This window comes from Lemur catta, chromosome 2, assembly GCF_020740605.2.
Source record: "Lemur catta isolate mLemCat1 chromosome 2, mLemCat1.pri, whole genome shotgun sequence".
NCBI classification, from domain to species: Eukaryota; Metazoa; Chordata; class Mammalia; order Primates; family Lemuridae; genus Lemur; species Lemur catta.
In genome coordinates this window covers 8224838-8251779 of record NC_059129.1, presented here as the reverse complement: position 1 = coordinate 8251779, position 26942 = coordinate 8224838, and the positions used below count along the sequence as shown (strand labels likewise).

General features: G+C 43.3%; 1 protein-coding gene across 4 annotated transcripts in view; it reads left to right on the top strand.

The window, feature by feature from the left end:
- The first annotated feature begins 4450 nt into the window (after window positions 1–4450).
- The window catches only part of ZC3H7A (zinc finger CCCH-type containing 7A), a 38201-nt gene continuing 15709 nt past the window's right edge, over window positions 4451–26942 (top strand). Inside the window, exons 1-12 of one of the 4 annotated variants that reach the window (XM_045542614.1) lie at window positions 4451–4562; window positions 14737–14838; window positions 15649–15688; window positions 17628–17825; window positions 18850–19008; window positions 19236–19316; window positions 20764–20802; window positions 21768–21801; window positions 22284–22567; window positions 24062–24266; window positions 25394–25458; window positions 26001–26187. In XM_045542614.1, the coding sequence (XP_045398570.1) occupies window positions 14771–14838; window positions 15649–15688; window positions 17628–17825; window positions 18850–19008; window positions 19236–19316; window positions 20764–20802; window positions 21768–21801; window positions 22284–22567; window positions 24062–24266; window positions 25394–25458; window positions 26001–26187 (1360 nt within the window). In that variant the 5' untranslated portion in view covers window positions 4451–4562; window positions 14737–14770. Of the gene's footprint in view, window positions 4563–5688; window positions 5764–14736; window positions 14839–15648; window positions 15689–17627; window positions 17826–18849; window positions 19009–19235; window positions 19317–20763; window positions 20803–21767; window positions 21802–22283; window positions 22568–24061; window positions 24267–25393; window positions 25459–26000; window positions 26188–26942 lie in introns of those variants that run through there. The other 3 variants (XM_045542617.1, XM_045542615.1, XM_045542616.1) reach the window with 3 other exon arrangements.

Sequence of the window (26942 nt, the reverse complement as noted above, 5' to 3'; positions counted from 1 at the left end):
AAAATAGGGATATTTGTTGTAATAAAATCCCAGTTTCTAGTTAATCTTGAAATAAGCCTGGAATTTCTGGCAAAGCTGGACTTGTAGACCCGCTGGCAACAATCAGAGAGGGTGGGCGCTCCCAGTGTCAGTAGACCCTGGGTGAGCTTCCCTCATTGCATCACCTTGGGACCCTAGAGGAACATGACTCTGCAAGCCCTGTTGTGTGACCTGGCTCCCATACCACCTCCTATATGATGTCCTTTCTTCATGGCATTCTTTGGTAACCTCCCCTCCACTTCTCACTCTAGCATCTCCATCAGCACCTTTGGTACATTCTGATTACTTTACACTCTGCCTTTTAATGTCTCCCCCATTATTCATGATTCCCCCCTTTTCCTGCCTTTTAAAAAATTTTAATAGATTTAGGGGGTACACATGGTTTTTTTGTTACATGGATGAATTGTATAGTGGAGAAATCTAAGCTTTTAGTGTAACCATTGCCTGCATAGTGTACACTGTACCGGAGAGGTAATTTTTCATCCCACACCCTCTCCCAGCCTCCCCCTTCTGAGTCTCCAATGTCTACTATGTCACTCTATATGACCCCTTTGTACCCATTGCTTAGCTCCCACTTATAAGTGAGAACATGCAGTATTTTTTTTAATATAATATGAAGGCGGCGTTGTGAGGAGGGTTGTTCAGCTTGTTTTTTTTTTTGTTGTTGAAACAGAGTCTCACTCTGTTGCCTTGAGTACAGTGCAGTGACATCATTTTCTAGCTCACTGCAACCACCAACTCCTGGGCTCAAGTGATCCTCCTGGCTTAGCCTCCCGAGTAGCTGGGACTATAGGTGTGTGCTACCACCTGGCTATTTTTTTTCTTTTTGGTACAGACAGGGGTCTTGCTCTTGCTCAGGATGGTCTTGAACTCCTGGCCTCAAGCAATCCTCCTGCCTCAGCCTCCCAGAGTGCTAGGATTACAGGTGTGTGCCACCGAGCCTGGCCCAGAACATGAGGTATTTGGCTTTTTGTTTCTGGGTTACTTCGCTTAGGATAATGGCCTCCAGTTCCATAAAAGTTGCTGCAAAAGACATTATTTCACTTTTTTTCATGGCTGAATAGTATTCCATGGTGTGTGTGTGTGTGTGTGTGTGTGTGTGTGTGTGTGTGTGTGTTTTATCCACTCAACAGTTGATGCTTAGGTTGGTTCCATATCTTTGCAATTGTGAATTATGCTGTTATAAACATGAGTGTACTTTTTTTAAAACACAATACTTAGCACTCTTAATATGCTATATGATTTATGTGTATCGTTAGTTGTCTATCTCACTCTCCTGTTGTCTATTTCACTCTCCTGGGAATGTAAACTCCACGAGGACAAAGATGTTTGTTTTGGACACAGATGCATCCCAAGCATGCAGAATAGTATCTGGCACAGAATGAGTGCTCAGTAAATATTTGTGGACAGAATGAAGAGCTCACCCCAGGGTGCCTCCACAGACTTCTCTACCTACCCTGCGGCACCCCTAGAATCACTGGTGCGCAAAGCCTCTCCCCCGACCTCCCTGTGGGCTGGTGGAGGGCAGGAATCCCGTCTCATTCAGCTTTGCATCCTCAGGTGCCTTGTACAGGGCCCGGGACACTTAATAGGTCCTCAGAGAATGTACCAGTGTAATGTCCAGTGAAGAACCTGAAAACTCCTCCCGCTGGAATGGAAGCTCAAAGAGGGAGTGACTCAGTCTGTTTTCCTTAGCATAGTATTCCCAATGCTACCAGGGTTGAGATGGGGGTCCCAGAGAGCAGGCCCATTGGATGTCCTTGACTTTGCTCCCTGTGGTGGGCAGAATAATGGTTCCCCAAAGACATCCACATCCTAACCCCAGGAATCTGTGAATGTGTTTCTTTAACAAAACGGAGTCTGCAGGTGTGATTATGTTAAGGATCTCGCACTCTGGGAGGCTGAGGTGGGAGGATCACTTGAGGTCAGGAGTTTGAAACCAGCCTGAGCAAGGGCGAGACCTGTGTCCACCAAAAACAGGAAAAATTAGCCGGGAATGGTGGTGTGTGCCAATAGTCCCAGCTACTTGGGAGGCTGAGGCAGGATTGCTTGAGCCCAGGAATCTGAGGTTGCAGTGAGCTATGAACACGCCACTGCACTCTAGCCAGGGGGAACAGAGCAAGACTCTGTCTCCAAAAGGAAAAAAAAAAGTTAAGGATCTTGAGATGAGGAAACCATCTTGGACTGTCCAGGTGGGCCCAATGCAATACAAGGGCTCTTATGAGAGAAAGCGGGAGGCAGAAGAGTCGGGGAAGGAGATGTGACGACAGAAGTATCCTCAGAGAGACGTGCTGGGACAAAGGCTCGGCTGGCCATTGCTAGCACTGAATATAGAGGAACGGGCCACGATCCAAGGAACGCAGGCAGCTTCTAGAAGCTCAAAAAGGCAAGACAACAGATTCTTTCCTAGAGCCTCCAGAAGGAACCAGCCCTGCTAACACCTTGACTTCAGCCCTCTAGAGTTATAACAAATTTGTGCTGCTTTAAGCCACTCCATTTGTGGTAACTTATTACAGTAATGATGGGAACTAATAATCCCATCAAATTTTTCCTCATACTGGCAGAATAATGCCCGACTCCGTGTGGCCTCACAATGCCCTGCAGAGCCTGACCTGAGACCCACCCAGCTCTCTGTGGTCTAGCCCTCCCGGCCTTCCAGGACCTTCTGACTGCATTTTCCTCTCTCTCTCCGTGTACCCTTGCACCTGGGTATGTCCCGCTCACCCTCCAGAACCTAGCTTCGAGGTTTCTGGAGACATCCACTCAAGAAGCATTTAGGGGCTACTGTGTATTACCTAGCGGCCAAGAACTCAGGACAAAATAAGCGGGGGGCTCTCCTGTCCTGTGGGGGTGGAGGCAGCCCACAAACAAGTGCCCAAATGACTCATAGCGTCACTTGAGATAGTGACAGCTGCTGTGCAGTCAGAGAGGGTGCTGTGCCGAGGAGCATGCTGTAGACGGGCCTACAACGGGCGGTCAGCGAAGGCCTCCCCAGAAGCCACGTGAGCCAAGATGTGACCGATGAGCAGCCTCTGGCCACAAGGAGAACCTGTTCCTCACAGGAGCTTCCCTAAAGCCAGAGCCCCTATCAACTCTCCTTGAATTTTTCTGTCACAGCACTTAGCTGGTGTTATGGACTGAAACGTGCCCCCCCCCCCAAATCCATATGTTAAAGCCCTAACACTTCATGTAACTACACTTAGAGTTAGGGCCTTTGGGGAGGTAATTATGGTTAAATGAGGTCACAAGGTTGGGACTTTGATCCAATAGGACTGTGTTCCTATGAGAAAAGGAAGTCACAGCAGGGCTTCGTGCACACAGAGAAAAGGCCCCGTGAGGACACAGGGAGAAGGCAGCTGTCTGCAAGCCAAGGAGAGAGGCCTCACCGGAACCCAGCTCTGCTGGCACCTTGATCTTACACTTCCAATCTTTTCCAAATACTTGCTGTTTAAGCCTCCTGATCCGTGGTGTTTTGCCACAGCAGCCCGAGCTGACAAATACCCCTGGTTTGTAAATCTACATCACCCAGACCTCCTGGAAGACAGCGCCACCCAGCTGGTCACCCCACTTGCCCTCCTGTGCCTCCTACAGCCCATTACATGTACAGGAGCTCAAGAGAAGTTTCTAAAATGTAAATCAGACCTTAGAACTCCCAATGCAGCCTCCTCAATGACCGACCCCTGTCCCACACAGAACCAACTCCAAATTCCACGTGGTGGCCTCTCTCTGCCTCTCAGCTCTTTCCCTTCTTGCACACAGCAGCCTAGATGCCCTCCCTGTTGCCCGGACGCCGAGCTCCAGCGTCAGGGCCTTTGCACTTGCCCTTCCCTCTGTCTGGACACGCTTCCTCCACGGAGCCTCCTCGGAGGCCTTTCCCCTAGTGCCGCGTGCCCCTGCTTGGGTTTCCTGGGTCTCTCCTGTCCCAAATGGTCTTCGTGCGCGCGTTGGCCCGCACCCCTGTCCCTGTGCCGTGGGGCAGGCGCTGCGCCTCGCCCCGGGGGGGGCACCTGGGCGCGGAAAGTCCAGGCGGACGGGGCGGCACTCGGGCCGGGGCCTGGAGGACACGGATCCTGCAGGCCCTGCAAGAGGGCAGAGGGACGAGGCCGTCTGTGGATCCAGCGCTGCGGCTGGGTCCTCGCCTCCGTGTGCCCGTCTGTGGGACGCGGCCGCTCCAGGTCGCACCGGCCGGCAACGTCCTCCGTCTGCCGCGCCCGGCCCCGCCCCGGCCTCGCCATTGGCTGCGCCGGCGGCCGCGCGCCCGCTCCGGGGTCGCGGGTCAGACGGCGCCCGGTCGCCGCCCCCGGCCCGACGTGGCGCCGCCGCCCCCGGCCCGACGCTGCGGCGCAGCCAATGGCGGCGTCTCCCGGGCGCCGCGCGCGGCCTCCCGCCGCCAGAGGGCGCCGCCGAGCCCGCCGCCGCCGCCGGCCGAGCGAGAGCTGCGAGCGAGCGCCCGGGCCTCGCCGCCGCCGCCGCCTCCGCCGCCGCCTCCGCGTCCCGCCGCCGGCCGGCGCGCCGTCCCGCAGGTAGGTGGTGGGCGCCGCCGGGGTGTCCGCGCGCCCGCGCCGCCCCTCCCCCCCCCGCGCCGGCGCCGCCTCGTGCTCGCGCGCGGCCGTTACCGGGCGGGGGAGGGGCGGGGGCCGGGCCGCGCGGACCGGGGCGCCGGGCCTCGGCGCGGGGCGCTTGGGGACATGGGGGGCCGGGCGGGCGCGCCTCCGCCTCCCGGCACCCATCGTAGCGTGACCCACTTCTGCCTGCAATTCCTTTGGCAAAATGTCTCCTTTCTGGTTATTTCACTTAAAAAAAATTTTTTTCCCCCATGATTTCTGTTTGCCCTGGGGATCGCGGGGAGCCTGGTGAAGTGTCTCGGCTTTGGGGCAGGAAGGATGTCCTCGGAGGGCTCGGCTCGTTAATTTTGGGTTAATCTCTTTTTTTCAAAATTATTTACATTTTTTTTTCCTTTTTATTTTGCGCGGGGCGGTCCTCCAGGACGGGTGGCGACAGGTTTCCGGTATTTACGGGGGACAGGGCCCGGCGCTGGGTTTCTCCTCCCCACCCTTGAAGAGTGAAGACCTGTCAGCTCGCATTAGCGCGGTTTCCGGTCGGGGACGGTCACCGCAGGGGTGTGGCCTCGGCGGGTCTGGCGGGCCGGAGGGCTGCGCCTGCGTCCGGGCCGGGACTTGGTCGGGACTCGGGTGTTTCCCGTCCCTGGAGGTCGAGGGGTGAAGGAAGGTCCCAGAGACCTGCTGGTGCTGGACCTGCGCTGCCCAGTAAGGGGCCCCAGGCCACCTGGGACCAGGGGACACTCGCAGTGTGGCTGGACCGACTGGAGGTGGACTCTGGTTGTAAAATACACACCTGATTTTAAAGACTTAGGATGGGAAGACCGTGAGGGATCTCCTTCGTAGTCTTTTGCACTTACATACACGTTGAGATGGTAATATTTTGGACCTATTGGATTGACAAAGATACATTGTTAACATTCATCTCACCGGTTTCTTTTTACTTTTTTTTGAGTGTGGCTACTTGGGAATTTTAAATGACATGTAGGGCTCGAGTTATGTTTCTATTGGACAGAGCTCAACTAGAGCATCTGAATGGGAGGGGGCGCAGGGAGCCGGTGCCATCTGCTTATCTCCTGGTTCTCTGATGGCCTTAAGGCTGGCAGGGAACCCACTGCCGCTCCCTTCTCACTGTCCGCCCAGCTCTTGAACTGAATCAAACAAGGTAGGTCTTGTCTTAGTTTCCAGAATAATTCAGGTTAATGGACAGATATTTTCCGTCTCTGTCTGCTGTTATGCTGGAGGCTAGAAATGGTTGTGTGGGGTTCGGCTCAGAATCAGAGCATGAGTTATTGGGGCTGAATCCTGTCTATATGCGTGTGTTCTGCAAAGAGCCCATTGATTTTCTGTCATCCAAACGAACTGGAGAGTTCCTGCCTTCCTTGACATTACTGTGACTTTTGCTTGGGGGTTATTACTCTGACCTACACCCTTTTTCCTTCCCATTCCTCAGATACTGTCAATTTTTGCCAGTAAGAATGGTGGTTTGTTCACCACATGGCCGCGCAATTCTTAATTTTGACTGGTTTTCAAAGCCTGCCAATTTGAGTGGGTCAAATCGCCATGTAAGTGGAAGAGAGTCAATTGTGATAGAATCTCTCAATTCTAGGAAGGGTAAGAATGACTGTTGCAAAGTTTTGAGCTTTTTAGTAAAGGAAGAAATAGAAACAAAAGATGTCTGGATCCTGTTGCCATGGATACTCTAGAATGGGCTTTCTAGAGACAGTACAATGTGAGCAAACTTTTGTCGTCTGGGTAATATCTTGAAGTGTTTTGTTTTGCTTTGGTTTTTTATTAGTGAAAATACTTTTTCTCCGGTATCTTAGAATTGGAAGTGAAATTTATTTTCTTTAAAGTGTGAGTTGTTTACAAATCAAGAAAAATTTTTAGGTAGTATTTTTAAGGAGGAGAGAAATATAAACATATTAATCCAGAAGTTTTAAAATTAATGTGTGATAATCTGTTTTAATTCACACACATATACAAGGCTTATTAAGTGAGGTAATTTTCATTGATGTTAAGAAACGAGGTTACTTATCCTTACCAGGTTTTGTTCCAGCAAGAAATTTGCTTTTTATTTTGTTATGAGTTTAACAACGTGTTGTTTAATGAATTAATTAATGTTAATTAATTTCACATGTCTTGTGAAGCCTCAGGAACCACATAATGGAACCGGTAAGAAAGAGGCAGAAATTTTCTATTTCACAAGTAGAAGGGTAAAAGCTTTGTATTTTATGAAAAGACCTGAATTTGGAGCAGGACATTAATCTGGCACATTTGGTGAGACAGTGCTGGGGTCAAGTGTTAGCATTTCCTGGGTCAGGAAAACTTCATCAGTGGTCTTGGGCACATCATAGTGGTACGGGTGTCCCCCGACAGATGATGTATTGTGAAGATTCCATGTGAAATCTTTTCTGTTGAGTCCTCCAGTACAGGGTTTGTGGATGAGAAGAGATGTTCTCTGTGAACCACCTAGCAGGGCTGGTGGTAGGAAGCTCTCAGCAGACCTATTTTACAGAATCTGAAATCTGATCGCAGTTTCAAAGTGAATACTTCCTATGCAAGGAAAAACTCCTGCCAAAATATGAAATTACCTTCCTGACGTTGTTTGGCATAGCCTCTATCATGAAGTTTTCATTTTCAGTAAAAGGGAGAAACTGTTTCATAAAGTATCCAGTAGGAGCTTCAGTGTTACAAGGTAGTGGAGCGTCTTTAGTAATGCTTTTATTGCCTGGGTTAGCAGCCTTCTGAGGGTTGCATTGTGCCCCATGGCACTGGTAAGCGTTGCAGGAGTCAGCTAGTACGCTGCGGCAAGACGGTTGACAATGATGGTGCTTGAACTACTTGTTAGTTGTATTAAAGCCATTACACAGGGAGGCTTCAGTCTGAGGATGGAAACTTAGGGATACCTTTTTAGGCAAGAGTACAAATGCTGTGCCAGGTGACCTCTGTACTGCATTCACTGGGACACTTTCTCTGGTTTTGTGTTAGTACATCTTGTAAGATTTTCCCTGGAACGGTACCTTTTTTTTTTTTTTTTTTGAGACAGAGTCTCACTCTGTTGCCTGGGCTAGAGTGAGTGCTGTGGCGTCAGCCTAGCTCACAGCAACCTCAAACTCCTGGGCTTAAGCGATCCTACTGCCTCAGCCTCCCGAGTAGCTGGGACTACAGGCATGCGCCACCAGGCCCGGCTAGTTTTTTCTATATATATTTTTAGTTGTCCAGATAATTTATTTCTATTTTTAGTAGAGACGGGGTCTCGCTCAGGCTGGTCTCAAACTCCTGACCTCGAGCAATCCACCTGCCTCGGCCTCCCAGAGGGCTAGGATTACAGGCGTGAGCCACCACGCCCGGCCCCTGGAATGGTATCCTGACTTTCCTTGCGTTCCTGTGCAAGCCCTCTGCTTTGTCTAGTTGCTTCAAATGTTGTCCCTTGAGCATGGCTTTGTATGTACACGTATGCACGCATGCATGCTTGTTTATTCCGTTCCTCTGGAGTGGCTTTAGAGTGCCCACCTTTTTATCAGAGCTGTACTAATCTTTTGGACCCTGGCCCAGGGCCACCCTAGACAGGTGCTCGCTTTCCTCCAGGCGTCATTGGCACTTAATGTGCAGTATAGCTAGGTGGATAAGAGCTCAGGCTTGGAGCCAGGCTGTCTGGCCTTGAAATCTAGTTCTGCCACTTCCTAGCTGTGTGATCCTGGGCTGGTTACATCACTTACCTGTTTTAGTTTCCTTGTAGTACCTATCTCTTAATTTTATTCAGAGGAGTAAATGACAATACACGTAAAGCACTTAGAACAGTGCCTGATTCAGTAAGAGCTCTACATGTTAGCTGCTATTGTATTTCTATCGCAGTATGTTGCAGTCACATTTACCTTGGTGTCTTCTGTTAATGGGAGCTAGTTTCACCATAAGGAAGAGAGGTTTTATTCCAAGTGTCTTGGGTAGCCACAGTGGACTTTGAGCAGAAGTGCAGTGACTGGTTTGTGTTTTTAGAAGAGCCTTTCTTTTAGTTTAGTGTGGGAAATGGATGGGGAGGGGACAGTGGAGAGAGGCCAGGAAAGGAGGCTGTTGAGTCCTGGTAAGCGAGGGTGTGGCTGTGGCTGGGGAGAGCAGAGGAGGTGGTGAGACAGACGCCCTGCACATGTTCTGTTAGTGTCACCAGTAGGCTTTGTCAGTGGGTTGCTTAGATGTGGAGTGTGAGAGAAAGAAGAGGGTAACACCAGTTTTCTGGCTTGAGCAACTGAGTAGAAGGTGGGGTTTTGTTTGAGACAGGGTCACCCAGGCTGGAGTGCAGTGGCATGATCATAGCTCACTGTAACCTTGAATTCCTGGGCTCAAGCGATCCTCCTGCCTCAACGTCCCGAGTACCTGGGATTATAGGCATGCACCACCGTGCCTGGCTAATTTTTCTGTTTTTTGTAGAGGTGGGATCTTGCTTTTGCTCAGGCTGGTCTCGAACTCCTTACCTCAAGCTATCGTCCCGCCTTGGCTTCCCAGAGTGCTAGGATTACAGGTGTGAGCCACTGTGCCTGGCCAAAAATAACTCTTTTGCTGTCAAAAATAACCAAAGATGGCCATACGAGGTGGTTCACACCTGTAATCCTAGCACTCTGGGAGGCTGAGGCGGGAGGATCACTTGAGCTCAGGAGTTCGAGACCAGCCTGAGCAAGGGTGAGACCCCATCTCTACTAAAAATGGAAAAAATTAGCCGGGCCTGGTGACTCGCACTTGTAGTCCCAGCTACTTGGGAGGCTGAGGCAGGAGGATTGCTTGAGCCCAGAAGTTTGAGGTTGCTGTGAGCTAGGCTGACAGAGCACTCTAGCCCAGGCAACAGAGTGAGACTCTGTCTCGAAAAACAAACAAACAAACAAACAAACAATAAAAAACAAAGTCAAAAGATTGATATTAAGTTGGGAAAAATACTAATAACATCACAAAGGACTTCTTTGCGCAACATATAAAGAGCTTCCATAAATAAGAAGAGCTCGACCTGGAAGAAAAATGAGCAAAGGTTATGAGCAAACCACAGAAAAGGATGTACAGATGACCCTTAAATCTGTAAAGATGCTCAGCCTTGGTTAAAAAGACTAAAGCAAACAAAACCTCAGCACATTGTCATACTGTTTCTCATCTTCCCAGTTAACAGAGATGAACACATTGATAATACCTTGGTGAAGTGGTCAAACAGGAACCCTCATGCACTGTTGGTGGGTAGTATCGTTTGGTAAACTGTGGCAGTAGCTGGTAGAATACACAAATGCATATGTCCTCTATCCTACAGAAATTCTTTAAAGAGATATTTACACCCTGTGTACATGGTGAGCTTTAAAGATTGGAAACAACCAGAATGTTCATCACCAGGGGCCTACCTGGCTCAGTTGTGGTACAACTATATCATGGAACACTGTATAGTGATGTGGAATGATCTCCAAGATTGGGTACTGCATGAAAACAGCGAGGTACAGAACATGCTAGTAGCCCTGGTTTGTATAAAAAAGTGCATATGCACAGAATACTTTTAAATTTTTTATTTTGAAATAATTACGGACTCATAGGAAGTTCCAAAAGTAGTACGTAGAGTCCCATAAAAGCTTCACTCTCCCTTCCCCCAACAAGGACATATAAGTGTAGCACACTATCACAGCCAGGAAGTTAACGCTGGTATAATACTGTTAACCAAAGTATAGGCCTCACTGGGTTTCAGCCAGCACACGTGTGTGTGTGTGTAGTTCTATGCAATTTTATCCCGTGCATAGACTCCCGTAACCACTACCAAGATCAAGGTACAGAATTGTTCTACAGAATATTTTCATCAGGACGCTGAAGAGACTGGTAACTATGGTTGGTTGCTGTCAGGGAGGGCAAGTGGTGGCCGAGTGACAAGGTTGGGAAGGAGACATTCCTTTTCACTGACATGTTAAAATACTTTTTGAACAGTTTGGACTGTCTGTGAGACATGCAGTGGGACTGTCAAATGGGCAGAAGGCGTGTCAGTATCTCCCCCAGAGCTCTGCTGGGGATGCCCGTGGGAGCTGCCTGGGGCCGGAGATGGGGGTATCTGACATGTGGCCGTTGCAGGAGGACGTCCAGGGGAGCATGTGGCTGGGGGAGGTCTCGAAGGCGGTCCAGCTGAAGCCGCAGAGCTCTCAAGTTGAGAGGTCAGGAGGGGAGGGAGCCTTAGCTTGTGAGGAGACAGTGGCCTGGGAGGTGGGGGCTAACCTCGCCAGGGCAGTGAGGTGCAACGTGAAGGGAGGGGGCTCTAAGGAGGGAGGGGGCGCAGCAGGTGCTGCTGAGTGTGAGTAAGAGAAGTGGCCATTGGATTAACTTTGGAAAATTCTTCCTCATTGAGAATTGAGGCCAGATTTTACCAGGATCAAAAAATAAGATAGTGTGTTTTTCAAAAGTTTATTTCTTTCAAAGAAGAGGGAGGGGTTATTTCACAGGTAAAACCAATCTATGGTGGAAAAAAAAATCAGAGCAAGGCTGCCTGAGGTGGGTGAGACAGGGATTGTCTGGGGAAGGGGCATAAGGGGACTTCCTGGAGTGACAGTTAATGGCCTGTATCTTGATAGGGCTCGGGTTATACACGTTGTCAAAACTCATATTAAGATTTGTGCATCTTACCTAAAAATACAAAACCAAAAAAACTCTATCCAAACATTCATTGCTAGGTAATCATGTGTATGATAAAGTGTTTAGGAGTGGATTATAATTGGTCTATAACTCACTTTGGAATTTATCAAAGTAATAAGGTGGATTGATGGATGGATTGAAGGATGGGCAGGTGGATAAGGATGGGCGGATGTGATAAGTATCATAAAATATTCAATATCCATGGGCAATTAAATTGTTTTAACTTTACTGTGTGTTTGAAAATTTTCAAAATAAAATTTGGGAGAGAAAATTTTAAAAAAACTACTGAAAGTGGCTGGGTGTGGTGGCTCATGTCTGTCGTGCGAGCACTTTGGGAGGCCGAGGCAGGAGGATTGCTTGAGGCCGGGAGCTCGAGACCAGCCTGAGCAACATAGTGAGATCCTGTCTGTACAAAAAACAATAACGACAGCAGCAACAACAACAGAAACCAGAAAAGTTAGCTGGGCCTGGTGGCGCGTGCCTGTAGTCCCAGCTACTCAAGAGGCTGAGGCAGGAGGATCGCTTGAGCCCAGGAGTTGGTGGTTGCAGTGAGCAACAGTGATGCTACTGCACTCTAGCCTGGGTGACAGAGCAAGACTCTTGTTTAAAAAAAAAAAATTTGCGTTTTATTTCCTCCTAATCACTTACTTGAGTTGTCAGCTTTTTGCCACATGCCCTTTGTCAGTCAGAGGTTGAGGTTCAAGGTTTTCTGGTACTTTCTCAGAAAATAGCTCTAAGGCTATTAACTTGGCAGATTATCATTACCCAGGAGTCCATTCTTAGCCAGCAGATTTACTTTTTGAGTCACCCTCAAACTAATTCCCCACCTCCGCTAAGCAGAGGCTGGGAGCAGGCACACCATGCACTGCAGAGCGCGGCCGCGGTCCTGGCTGCAGGCGTCCTCCCCTTCTGTGCCTCCCTTCTGGCCTGAGCGCCGCAGCACCCCAAATGCTGCTCTGGGTTCCTTTGGGCTCCGAAGTCCTGACTCTAAATAAATTGCCCTGCTTTAAATAAAATAGAAAAAAGCCTGATGGCCCCTTAAATCTTTCCATGGAAGGCTTCAGAGACTACATAGACTTTTGTTGTTGTTGTTTTTGAGACAGAGTCTCGCTCTGTTGCTTGGGCTAGAGTGCCGTGGTGTCAGTCTAGCTCACAGCAACCTCAAACTCCTGGGCTCAAGTGATCCTCCTGCCTCAGCCTCCCGAGTAGCTGGGACTACAGGCATGCGCTGCCATGCCCGGCTAATTTTCTCTATATCTTTTTAGTTGTCCAGATAATTTCTTTCTATTTTTTGTAGAGATGGGAGCCTCGCTCTTGATCAGGCTGATCTCGAACTCCTGACCTTGAGCGATCCTCCTGCCTCGGCCTCCCAAGTGCTAGGATTACAGGCATGAGCCACTGCACCCGGCTCTACATAGACTTTTATAAAATACTTTAAATTTTGTCCAGAGGTAATTCATTTACATGACTCAAAAACAAAACAAAACAAAAACAAAAGGTATAATGGCGAGAAGACATCATCCTACCCCTGTCCCAGCCCCCGGCTTTCTGCTGCTGCTGTGTTTCCCACAGTGGATCTGGAGCTGTTTCAGCTATATAACAAGTACATATGAATAGATACACCTAACCCCCTCACTTTTTAAAAAAACGGAACAAGGTCATAATATGGACACTTTTATACCTTTCCTCTTTTTATTCCCAGCACAATATATTCACAATATATTCAGCCATTGACTTTTTGATAGACATTGAGTTATTTTTTAAAAATCTTTTTGTCTTACAAATAGTGCCTCCCTTAAATAACTTTGTACATACAACTATGAATTTTTAAAACTTATTAAGGAAGTGGTCCAACATGTACAAGTAGATAGAAGAAGAGAATGAACCCCATACGCCCGTTATCCAGCTGGGTCTGTTGGCCACGTTTTTGGCACTCGTGTTTCATTTCCACCCACTGCCCTCCCTTTTGGCTAAACTATTTTAAAAGCAAATTCCAGAAATAGTGACATTTTATTTTAGTGTTTTGGACTTCTTAAACTTTTTATTTTGGAAAGTTTCAAACACATGCAAAGCGGAGAGAATAGCGTGAAGGAGCCCCTGTACTTCCCACCCACTTTGCTGGGTGGGAATGTTGACAGTTATCAACATTGTGCTGTTTCATCCCTACCTCCCAACACTGCCCCCTTTTTTATTAACCAGAGTATTTTAAAGCAAATCTCAGATATATCCTTTCTCATGTAAACACTTCAGTGAAGTACCAACTTCTAAGTATGAGATAAAAACATTTAGGACTGGCAATATTTAAAAGATGAAAGGGATTAGCACCAGTTGGTGACCTTTGGGGCATTCCAACCCCCATCTCACCCCTGGACTTTGAAAAAGGTAGATTCAGAAATAAAACTACAAATGGTAAGCAATAATGAAACTGGAAAATTTCAGCTATGTACTTGAAACGTCAAGGGACTTTCCCTTGCTGTCACCTAGGTCCAAATGCATGGTTTATGTGATAAGATGTCATCTTCGTTTTAGGTCTCAGTTGTTCTCAACTGGGGGTGACTATGCTTGTGCTCACCACCCCCCCCCCCAGTCCCCCAGGACATCTAACAATGTCTGGAGATATTTTTTGGTTGTCACAAGTAGGGGTGGGGGCAGGGTGAGCTGCTGTGGGCATAGTTGGTGAGGCCAGAGGTACTGCTGATGGCCTACAGCGCACAGGACAGTCCCCACCATGGAGGATTATCCGGCCCAAAATGCTGAGGCTGGGAAGCCCTAGTTTAGGAGGTGATGTTTTATCACAGGTCTCTTCTCTGTGGTTCTCCTTGAACGTGGCGAAACCGCTCAGTGAACGTTGATGAGTGGGGATGGGTACCAACAGGCTGTCATGTGTTGACATTTGCAAGTGTTATGTTGAAGGTAAAAACCTTAATACCGAGACAATCCCAGTTGAAATATAATAACTTTATTTAGATCAGTATCTATTAGTTGTATCAACAAGGATTATTTCAGAAGTGCGTGTAACAAAATATAAGGTTTAAACTCAGCTTATAAGGAAGTCAGCTTCCCATGGAGGCAAGCGGATGTGAAACCCGTTTATTTCTGGAGAGCTTCCAGAAGCAAAACAAGGCTGAGACTGTTCTGGTTGCATCTTACGCGTGTGTATAGACCAGGAAGAAACAAAACCTGTAGCTGAAGGAAGGAAGAGAAGAGACTGGAAGAGAGAAATGACTTTTTCTTGGAGACTGTTCAGGAAGGACATAAAAAAAATCTGCATAACTGTTCCGCCTTAGGATACGAAAACCGCATGGTTATGGTGCCCTGGGCGACGGGGGACCACAGAGATAACTCACACAGGGTCCTTGGTGTCTGGGACCCTAGAGTCAAGTTGGGGATGGACATGTCCACAACAGATTGTGTTGACAAGGCCTTGATTTGTGGATGTTTTCACTGGAGCCCAGGAGCCCTGGTACCCTATGTAATTTTGTGCCTTGTTTCTTTCCAGATTGCTCATTTAGAGAGTGGATGTGTTGGGTAACATGTCCAGTGTGTCCGAGGAGAGAAGAAAAAGGCAGCAGAACATTAAGGAAGGACTGCAGTTTATCCAGTAAGAGCTTAAGAATTCTTACTTTGTGTTCTTGCCACGTCATAATTCTTTTTTTATGTGGCTGTATGTTTTGCAGAGATTAAGAACTCTCTGGTCATGTTTAATAGGTCCTGTTAATTTGGGTTAGAAACTACATATTTCTATTCCCACAATATTTGTTTTCTTGTCCGTTTGAACATTCTTGTGTTCTGAAATGGATCTTACTGTTGCTGACTTTCAGGGCTAAAATTTTTAGTATCCCTTAAAATGTTTGACTGAGGAATTTGAATTTGTTCTTATAAGAACCGTTCTGATGAATGAAAAGTGGCTGAAAGTGAACATCTGTCAGCACAGAGGGCTCTTGCAAGCAGACATTTCTGTTAAGAAGCTCAGTGTCTAACTGGACTTCTTGAAGCATGTCAGGGACAAGACAGCAGTGCTTTGGGTGGACATGTCCGGGCAGAAGGGCCCCTTTGTTTCTTCCTGAGAAGGAGACATTCTCTTCTATACTGCAGTAAATTGGATCAAATAGTGTTAGTGGTTCTGTACTATTTTTAACCTCCTTTGGCATTTGAAGAATTAGGCCTTCTTTTAATAGAAATAGATTTGAAAGGAAAGAGTTGTACTTAAGGAAATACAAGGAATAGTTTAGTTTCTTTTTTTTTTCCATGACTGCAGTCATCTGTAAATAATGGTGGTAAAGGAAAAGAAAGTCTTTAAAATGTGCTTTGAACCAGGGACAAGCTAAGGGAACCACAGATTTAAGATGACTTGGCTGAACAAGTGTGCTAGGAGCTTGATAATTACAGTTCATTTCTTTCTTCTTCTCAGGTCACCGCTGTCATACCCGGGAACACAGGAACAATATGCGGTAATGACTCTGGGAAGGTCTGCTTGTAAGCTCTGCAAGTGGCCTCTGAACTATAATCTGTAGCAGGGGTTGGTGAACTGTGGCTTTGTGGGCCAAATCAGTCCCGCTGCTCCCCCAACCTACCCCCCCACCTTTTTTTTTTTTTTTTTAACAAATAAAGCTTTATTGGAACACAGCCACACTCATTTGTTTATGTATTATCTGTGGCTGCTTTTGCGACATATGGTAGTTTTGACAGAGACCATATGGCCCGCAAAGCCTAAAATATTTACTATCTGGGCATTTGCAGAAAAAGTTTGCCAGCCCCTTATATATAAGACAATATTTTTTTTTTTGTATACTTGCATAGTTATCCTGTATTTTCTTCCCTCTAGTAGTGTGGTTTTGAATTAATTTATCTTTTGAGCCCCTTGAAAATTACTTTTAGCCTACCTCTCATGTCATCGAAAATAAGTGGGGCAGAATTTATTGAGAAGGAAAGTGTGGAGTATCTTCTGTTTTTATTTAGGAGAAGAGAAGTTCTGACAGCAGCCCAGGGGGGACTGAGTAGCAGGCATGAAGAGCTAGTGATGAATCTGCCGCAGGAACAGGAGAAGTTAGGCCCCGTTCATTGGGTCTTGGACTGCAGGCTCTCATCCCTGCAGACTGACTGTTGGTTCACCTGTGGCTTTTTTTCTCTGAGAGATTTTTTTTTTTTTTGGAGACAGAGTCTCACTCTGTTGCCCAGGCTAGAGTGCCGTGGCATCAGCCTCTGGAGTAGCTGGGGCTACAGGTGTGCACCACCACGCCCGCCTAATTTTTTCTGTTTTTAGTAGAGACAGGGGTCTTGCTCTTGCTCAGGCCGGTCTGGAACTCCTGACCTTAAGAGATCCTCCCGCCTTCGCCTCCCAGAGTGCTAGGATTATAGGCGTGAGCCACCTGGCCCGGCCTCTCTGAGGATTTTGATGCTCCTAAATGTCACTTTCTCTCTACCTCTCTCCCTCCTCCCCTTTCTTTCAGTCTCTCTGTTGTTCCCTCCATTTCCTGTCTCCAAACAGTTGTAGAATCATAAAGTATTAGAGTTAGAAATCAACTGAAACAATCGTTTCATTTTGCACTTGTGAATCTGGGGTCCAGGGACGTTAAGTGGCATGTCACAAGTGGCATCAATTAGCAATAATTGATCCAGTTTTCTTTAATAATTTAGTCAGCTTAGAGGTGAATTCATAAAACGAGGCAAAACGAGTTGAATATTTATGTGATATTGTGATGGAAAAAGGCTTTTAAAATACTAAAGCATGCTGGAAATCATGAAGGAAAATTAAAAACTTGTGTATGTGCTAAAGAACGTATATACTCGCTTGATAAGAAAAAGGTTTTGCGTCCTCTCCCTCCAAATCAGTAAATGACCGGAGCAAGCAGTTTACAAAAGAAGAAATACAAATGGCCTGTAAAAATGTGGAAAAGTTCAGCTTTACTGGTGAAGATGTGCAAATAAAAAAGGATACAGTTTTTCACCTAGACATTGGTAGAGAGCGCGCACACACACTAGCCGGTGTGCAAGGGTTCCATGACAGAAACCACCAGAAGTATTTATCATTACTGGCTTTTCAGAAGGCAATTTGGAAATACTATTTAAAAGCCTTAAACTGTTCCTTCTCTTTGATTTAGGGCTTCCACTGGCTTTTATTTTAGGCACAGAATTGGAGATGTGAACAAATACTAGGTACTTTGCTGCATTTTTCTTAAGAATGAGAAATTGAATTTTCTCTTGAAAAAGCAAGGGAGATAAAATCTCCAGCCGAGATAGCAGTGACTTGGGCTGCATTTCACAGTTTCTCACAGCAGTGCTGTTCTGTCAAATTGTTTTCTCTCAAGTCGTAGGTATAAAAATTAAAATGTTTACATATACCATATCTTATTCAATAAAGGGCTTCAAGTGATAACTTTGTTTTTTTAGGTATATTTGCGGGCTCTTGTGAGAAATCTTTTTAATGAAGGAAATGCTGTTTATCGGGAACGTGATTGGAATAGCTCAATAAGCCAGTACACAGAAGCTTTGAACATAGCTGATTATGCAAAGTCTGAAGAAATTTTAATCCCTAAAGAAATAATTGAAAAACTACATATAAATCGTATTGCCTGCTATTCTAATATGGTGAGTTATGATTTTTAAAATAATGTTCTAGAGTGAAAAATTTTTCTTCAGTGACTTAACACATTAATGAAAAGTCAATTTCCTAATTTCGGTTTTTAAAAAAGGCCTATTAACTGCTTTTAGAGTGACCTGAGGCTTTTGAAAATTAGTTTTGGACAAATATTTAGGGATTTTAAAAATAATTTATTTCTTAGTTACTGGTCCTTGAAGATTCCTATTTGAGTGTGGCTTTTGAAGGTGTGTCTGCTTGTTAAAAAACGTCAGCCCAGGAAGATACAGGTTTTCACAGATCAGCGTGTCTGTCAGGTGTCCGTGTCAGCAGTTCACCTCTTAGTCAAGATTCCATTAGTCCTCTTAGGAATTTTTTTTTTTTTTTTTTTTTTTAGCACAAAACAGTAATTACCCTTCAGAGAAATTAACATAAGCTTTTCACATTTTTAAACTTAAAAAACAATGTTTTGATGTGCTTCTGGTTTTCACTACGGACATTCAATAAAATTTAACTGTAATTTTTTCCCCCAAACCCACCTACCCATGAATTTAAGAAAAATACTATGTTGTCACATAATTCTTTGTTAGTGAGAATTGCTTATTTATTTTGTTTTTGATAATGTATTCCTCATCAGTTAACTGTTGGGGAGTCACATTTTCATTTGACATTTTAATGTACTCTGAAAAAGGGAAACTACAGAGGGGAGGGGAAGAGAAAAGGAGAGTGACACCCAGGGGCATCAGTTATGGTCTAGAAAGTTCTATTTCTTGAAGATCTGGGGCCTTTATGGCCAAATATTAACATATGTCTGATCTGGGTGGTGGGCACATGGGTATTCATGATACTCTGTTTTTGTGTATTTGAAATTTCATAATGAAAATAATTCTAAAAAGGAAAATATTAACTGCTGACTTGGAGTTTAAAAGGAAGGTAATAGGATGGAATCTTAATTTGTTTTCATTTAGAGGAAGTCGTCAGTGCAAGAAGTGAATTGTTTGATTGCTAACTTTATTCTTTGATCTCACACACCAGGGTTTCCATGATAAAGTTTTAGAAGATTGCAATACAGTCCTCAGCTTAAATGCCAGTAACTGCAAAGCTCTGTATCGGAAATCTAAGGCTTTAAGTGATTTAGGAAGCTACAAAGAGGCTTACGATGCTGTAGCCAAGTGCTCCTTAGCAGTGCCGCAGGTATGGAATTTATATTTTAGTTCGTTTGTTTACATCATAACCATTTAGTGCTCTCATATGGAGAAGTGACATTTAAAGAGTTAAATTTTTCATCCACCCTTCAACCTACTTCAGTTGGGTATAACTGCTATCAAAGCAAATGTCTCGCCAGGAAACATCACTGTTTTGTCTCCTTCACAGTTAGTAAATATAGTTTTCCATTAAGCATACCTACTTATCTTTTTCAGGATGAACATGTAATAAAACTAACTCAAGAACTAGCTCAGAAATTGGGATTTAAAATAAGAAAAGCATATGTTAGAGCTGAGGTAAGCTGGCATTCTTTTCATAAGATATTTGCATTTTGTTTTGTAACTTGGAGTCAGTTCTGTTTTTATTTTTATTTTATTTATTAGGTCATTAAATATGAAATGTCCGATATTGAATCGAAAGTGTAGTTTATTATATCTCAAACAAGAAGCAGTACAATTAATCAAAGGATGCGCCTAAACTGTCAACACAGTTTTGCCATCTGAATGGTAGCTTGTTTATGCCAGCAGTGAAGAATCCTGGAGAGCGAGTGGGCATGAAATTGTGAAAGGCATTTTCCACAGCTTGTTGAGAATTGAATATTTTTCCTTGCAAGAAGTGGTCCAAAGCCTGGAAGAAGCAGTAGTCACTTGGTGCAAGGTTTGGTGAATACGATGGAAGACAGAGAGTTTCCAAGTCCAGCTTCTGTAGTTTGAGCAGTGTTGTTTATGGTGTTTTCTTGCAAGAGGATTGGTTGGCCTGTCTCTGTTGACCAATCTTGGCTACTTAATCGCAAGCATCCAGTTGGTTGCAGTAATTGATTGACCAGGTTTCATGAAGCCATAGTGGATAATACCAGTGCTGGACCACCAAACAGACACCATCAGCTTTTTGTGATGAATATTCAGATTTGGACTGTGTTTTAGCACTTATCTTTATCCAACTATTGTGCCAAATGCTTGCGATTGGCAAAAAGAATCCATTTTTCATCACGTGTAGCAATGCAGTGTAGAAATGTTTCGCTTTTATGTTGTGATAGCAAAGAAAGGCAAGCTTCGAGATGATGTCTCTTCTGATGCTTGTTTAATTCATGTGGAACCCATCTATCCAGCTTCTTTACCTGCTGATTTGTTTCAAATGGTTGAATATTGTTGGAATAGTAATGTCAAACCTCGCTGCTAATTCACAAGTAGTTTGAGATGGATTCACTTCCCCTATAGCTTTCAGGTCATCATTATCCACCTTGGTCTCAGGTCTCCCACGTGGCTCATTTTCAAGATGAAAATCACCAAAATGGAACTTCTGAAACTATCAACGTTCTGTGCATTCATTAGCCGCGTCCTTCCCAAATGCTTCATTGATATTTTGAGCTGTCTGTGCTGCACAGGTTCCACAACAGAATTCATATTTGAAAATAACAAGAATTTTTGACTTATCCATGGTTTCGCAAAAATTGCTCTAAAAAAAAAATTTGATAGATAATTGTAAGCCAAAATGTGCATTTATAAGACTGAGGATGTACCATCACAATAAAAATAAAACAAAAAGTGTCAAAGTGAAATGACAGAGATAGCAACTATCAAACTTAGTACTTAAGGAAATGAGACATTTCATACTTAATAACCTAATATATATATATTTTTTAATAGTTTTTATTTATACAGAGAGGTGGTTGGCTCACTTCCGTAGTGGGGGTGGGGTAGAAGTCAGTTCTGTTTTTAAATTAATGTCTTTATTTTGTTTCAGCTCTCATTAAAATCAGTTCCTGGGGATGGTGCTACCAAGGTAAAGTTATTTTTTCTGTAAACATAATTTTTTTTTTTTTTTGAGACAGAGTCTTGCTCTGTTGCCTGGGCTAAAGTGTCAGCCTAGCTCACAGCAACCTCAAACTCCTGGGTTCAAGTGATCCTCTTGCCTCAGCCTCCCCAGTAGCTGGAACTACAGGCAACCGCCACCATGCCTGGCTAATTTTTTCTAATTTTTTTGTAAAGATGGGGTCTCACTCTTGCTCAGACTGGTCTCAAACTACTGAGCTCAAGTGATCCTCCCACCTCGGCCTCCCAGAGTGCTAGGATTACAGGCATGAGCTACCTCGCCTGGCCCATAAACATCATAATTAAAAGAAAGGATGGAAGTGTTAGCAATTCTGCCTTTAATATTTTTGGTGTATGTCTATTTTTGAAACTTTTTTACTCCTAAAATACATAATTGGCCATAGCTTTCTGTCACTTTAAAAAAGAAAACCAACTACTCAAGTAATATATTTTAGGCTTAACTAACTTTTCTTAAAGTCTGGTGGAGCATTTTGTAGAATGTTAATAGGTGTTAGGTTTCGTTTGAAAAAGAGTGGTTTAGGGCAAACATTCGTTAGGAGAGGCATTTGGGATAAAATTAACAAAAAAAATTTTTTTTTTTAAATTTTTAAGGTAAGTCTTGAGGCAATTAGGATACTAATGGCCGTTGTGAGTTGGGTGGTGAGTGGTGGCTGGGTTAGTCCCTGGTGTTCTGCTGAGTGTCCTTTGAGAAATGCTGGTCTGTAAGAGGTGAGGGGTAGCACTGCTAGACCAGCACCTCATCTAACACCTTGTATTATAGAGGTTTGTGTAGTCCGTTCATTTCTTGAATCTTAATTGGAAGGGAGTCGAATTTCTCTGAAAACCTGCCTTGATCTCTTAGGGTGAGTTTTACAGGTTGCTTTATGGTTTAGAATCCTGAAAATATTATGATCCATTGTTTGGTTTAATTTCTAGGCTTTGAACTACTCTGTGGAAGATATTGAGCCAGGTATGTTTGCCTATGTCATCTTAACAATCCGAGAAGTGCCAGCTTTAGACTTTATATGTGATACGGTGCTGTCAAATAAGATCGTTGCAGGGTTATATTAATATTAAAGTGAGAATGATTTTGAAAGCCATTTTTGTGCTTTTGGATGTGCCAGTGAGTGATTGATAATATTAGATGTCAGTAAGCAATCACTGACAACCCACCATGGCCCTGATAGCTGTGCCCAAAAGGGGTGCAGGCATTTTGTGAAAGAAGGTAAGTTTTCACAAGCGAATATATCTATTTCTGGGTAAAATGAATTATTTTTAGAATTCCTTCTACTCTTTTATTTGTAGTTGCTTTATTATGATATCTATTTATTTATTTTTACAATTGCTTTCATATTTACACCTAGATCTTCATTTTTTCTATTATTGGCTATTAACATTAGTATTATGTAAGTACAGTAAAAGTAAGCGGGTACATTTCCATCCATGTTACAGATTTATTAACTCCGAGGCAAGAAGCAGTTTCCGTTGTCTCTTTACCTGCATCCAGTTTTTCTCATGAGATTGGAAGTGAGCTGGCCTCAGTTTCTATCATGCCCTTAACTTCTATTTTGCCGATGCAAGCGGAAGAGAGTGCTCTGCCGTCTGCAGTGTTGGCGAATGGGGGGAAGATCCACTTCACTATGCCAGAAGCTTTTTTAGATGATGGTGATATGGTCCTTGGAGATGAAATAGACGACCTTCTTGATTCTGCCCCGGAAACCAATGAAACTGTTATGGTAAGTTTCAGTGTTGTTCTTTCTTCTGAAGGCAGGGTTAAATTTTTTTTTTTTTTAATTATAACATAACCTAGTAGATATTTTCAGTATTGCTTATAGGCTGAATTTTGGGTTTGTCACCTTGAAAATTACTTTTGTCCTTCTTTGGTGATAACTGGTTGATTTGATCATTTTTGAAATAAAAAAAAGGAAGAGACATGCTATTTAGTAATTAGCTGATTTTTTTCTTTTTATATTGGGATCACATGTTGTGGAAAGGGTAAATATCCTGATAAAGAATAGGTATTTGATATTTAAGAAAAAATGAGTTTTATGGGTTAAGGGTTTCTCATTCCTTAGGGGTAATTCTGCAGTGACCATATACTATTAAGCAGGGGTCAGTAAACTATTGGCGGCAGGGCAAACCTGGCCCTCCACCTGTTTTTGTATGGCCTGCAAACCAAGAATGTTTTTACATTTTTAAGTGGTTGGAAAAAGAACAAAGAGAAGAATATTATTTTGTGATGTGAAATTCAAATTTCAGGGTTCATAAAGAAAGTCTTAATGAACAGACAACCATTCATTTTATGTGTTGTCTGTGGCTGCTTTTGCACTGCAACAGCAGAGTTGAGGAGTCGCAGCAGGGACTGTGTAGCCTGCAAAGCCTAGAATACTTAATATGTAGCTCTTTATAGAAAATGTTTTCTGACCCCTGCCATAAAATAGAACAAAAGAGCAGCAGCACTAGTAGTATGATGATGAGAGGGAGAAGTTCAGAACCGGTTTCCAGGGCCAGTGAAGTAGATTATATCAGTGTGGAGTTGAATGAGGTAAGAAGTATGTACAAAAGGGTGACAGCTGGGTTTGATTCTTACCAGCTCTGTGGTCTTGGGCAGGTGCCTTCACTTCCTAGTACAAGGAAGTATGATGGCAGTCACAGTAGGATGTATCTGAGAGACCTATTGTAAGAATCAAATAGATAGTGTATGATACTTACAGTGTATGACACATGGAAGCTCTCAGTGAGTTGTAGCTTTGATAGGGCCTGGGGAAGTTAGAGTTCTGTTTGTCTTTGTGTGATTGTAAGTTCACGCATCCAGAAAGAGGGTCCCAGTCCCCAAGGGCTTCTCCAGCTTTCTTCTCTGGATCACACTTCCTTCTGCCCCACCCTGCACAGCCCCTCAATTCCTCTATAAGGAGGTGAATCCTTATGAGCTTTGTGGTCCAGTAAGGTTAGGGAGTCGTAAGGAGGTTGTGCAGATCAAATATGAATGTAACATTGGGATTAAAACAGTGTTAGACATCCCACCTTCATCTTTTCTAAATATTGGGCTTGAAAAGAAATATGCTTTGTAGTAAAATTCTTCTAATGAATCTTGATTTTGATTTAAATGTTTTTATGTAACATGATCACCCAGTGTAATAATTTGTTTTTGTGTGCTGATGTTGAAAGTAGTTCAGCCAAAGTCGTGACAGAGATTTGTGAGTTTTAATCACATCTTTTCTCTTCCCCAGCCATCAGCTTTAGTCAGAGGACCCCTTCAGACAGCCAGTGTCTCTCCTAGCATACCCTTTTCGGCATCTCTGTTAGGAACCTTACCCATTGGTGCGAGGTATGCTCCTCCACCCTCCTTTTCAGAATTTTATCCACCTTTGACTTCATCCTTAGAAGATTTTTGTTCTTCTTTAAATTCGTTTTCAATCAGTGAATCAAAACGAGGTAAGAATCCAGCCTAAATTATAAACAATTGCTGTTAATTTTCTAAAAAATAAAGTTGGTGTTTGACAGTTTTTAACTGACTCTAGGTAGTAGGTACTTGAATTATTTTCACTGTAGCTAAAAATATAAAGACTGAGCCTTCAGTTTTGAATTCACCTTAACTTAACTGTGCCCTTCTGGAGATCAAGGAGCAAAGGCATGAGAATAGAATGTACGTGGCACTGGTTTCTATATCAGGTAGTATGTTAAGCTGGGTGTTTATTGTTTTAGGGGTGAAATGACTTTTCAATGTATTCTCCAATAAAGCTGTATCCCATCTTAAAGACAGGCTAGTCTCTTAAATTCTGAACTTAAGCAAACACTGATTTAAAGTCTGTGTTCCAAATGGTAACAGATCTTTCTATTTTAGTCTTCATCTTTTGAGCTGAGTAAACTGTGGCTGATGCCTTAATCCCTGCAAGGGGATTGCTGAGGTTTTGGTTCGACTTCTGTAATTCTAGGTTTAATATATACTTTAAACAATAATGAGAAAAATCTTCTTATTTTTGGTGGCATTGTTACATGGTTAAAAGGGCAAAAATCTTAAATAATTGATTTAAAGATTTGCAACTGAAGAAATTAAAATATGTAGGAAACAAGAAGGCCAGAGAGGAAAGAAAAAGTAATTGAACCTTACTGACTTTTTAATGTTATGGTTAGTTCCTGCTTCATATTTTCAAAAGGAAAGGCTCTTTTCCTATTTTGAATATAAATGATTAGTTTCTTTTCTTTTTTTCTTTTTTTTTTTTTTGAGACGGTCTCACTCTATTGCAAGGCTAGAGTGCCATGGCGTCATCACTGCAATCTCAGTCTTTGTCTTTCTAGCAGTCCCGCTTGGTGGGCCCTGCCTTAGCCTATTTCTCTGAAAATAGCTTTTATTTAAATTTGTTTGATTAAGAGTTATTTATGCCCTTGTTTAAAGGAAAGGAAAAACTCCAGAGCCCTCTTTGTCAATGAGCAAGAGGGCTTCTAGGAACTGGGACGGGAGAATAGTGTGGGGAAGCCAGAGCCAGGATGCTACTAAGCCCTAATGTTCTTATTACATGATTAGAATGAAAAGGTCTGTTGAAGTTTTTTTATTATTTTAGATCTGTCCACCTCAACTTCTAGAGAGGGAACAGCGCTTAACAACAGTAATTCTTCCCTTTTACTTGTAAGTGCCACTTCCTCTTTTGTAAATACATCGCTTAAATTGAAAATAGATCTTTTACTTAAGTAACTGAGTTATTTGAATGAACATGACAGTCTCCCTTAAATTTTGTTTGTGCTGTGGGAAATCGTGTTAAAGTAAGACTTTTCTAGAACATCCAGTAATAAATACTCTGTTTAAGACTGGATCTGTCATAGCAAATTAATCACTGTTGCAGATAGCGTAAGAGGCTTATTTAGCATAGCATAAACAAATCAAGGAAATATAAGATCAAGGCATGTAAAACGTGTGTACTGTTGAAGCAGAACTTATTACTTATCACAACTCATGGAGGATCAAAAAAAGTGGAGGGGGGCCTAGAGACCCAAAGAAAGGAAAATGTAGAAAGAGACAGATTTTAATATAGAAGAGCATTAAGGACGGAATAGTACTGGCCCAATTCTATGAAGATTATCTTATTTTTCAGATGAATTCAGTTTCCTTCTTTAGTGATAATGTAATATTTGTTGGCTGTTTTTCTTTTAAATTTATTATTCTTCTTGCAGATGAATGGACCAGGTAGTTTGTTTGCTTCTGAGAGTTTCCTGGGAATTTCAAGTCAGCCTAGAAATGACTTTGGAAACTTTTTTGGAAGTGCAATTACCAAACCGTCTTCATCAATGACTCCAAGACATCCTCTTGAAGGAACTCATGAATTGAGACAAGCTTGCCAGATCTGTTTTGTAAAATCAGGTCAGGACCAAACACATAGGCAAAGAGTATTATAAACTAGGTCATAACCTGAAAGTTCTTAGGAATTTGTAAATACGTGTGAACAACACAAGCTACTGTGGCTCTTCAATCTCTATTTTGAATTCTTCCTAAACAAGTGGCAGTTACTGATTTGGGGCCTTTGGAATCTAACAGGCTAAGTCTCTGTTCCTATTTGATACAATTTTATTTTTAGAATCATGTGGAATAGAATATTTACCTGCTTTGGGCAGCTTATTGAAATTTTTATGAAACTCCTTATGTTCTAAGTATATGCTTAAGAATTTGATAATTTTCAAATAGAGCAAGAACTAGAAAAAAGCATTGTAAGACCAGTATATGATATAATGTATATGAAAATTAAAGTACTTTCTATTGTGTTTTTCCATGTCTTTACTCTTAAATCAAGTGATATAAATATAATTTATTCTGATCTTGACTCAACTTCATTTTCTTTCTTAGTTTTATGTTTAACAGTGTTTCTTTCTTTTATAAGCCATCAGAATTTCTATCTAAGTTATTTCCCTAGTAGTTAAATAAGGGTATGTCTGGCAGGAGTGGTGTTGACTTATAGAACTTTGTGCTGACAAACAGCAGAAAAGGCAAAAATCTACTTCAGTAGCCTGTTTACCTTTTGAGGTTGTGAAAATGGGATTTTGGTGGGAATTTAATAATCAGTGTTCATCTGCTCACGTCTGCTTGTCAGTGTGCCTGTAAATGAAAGGATATTTTTTGTG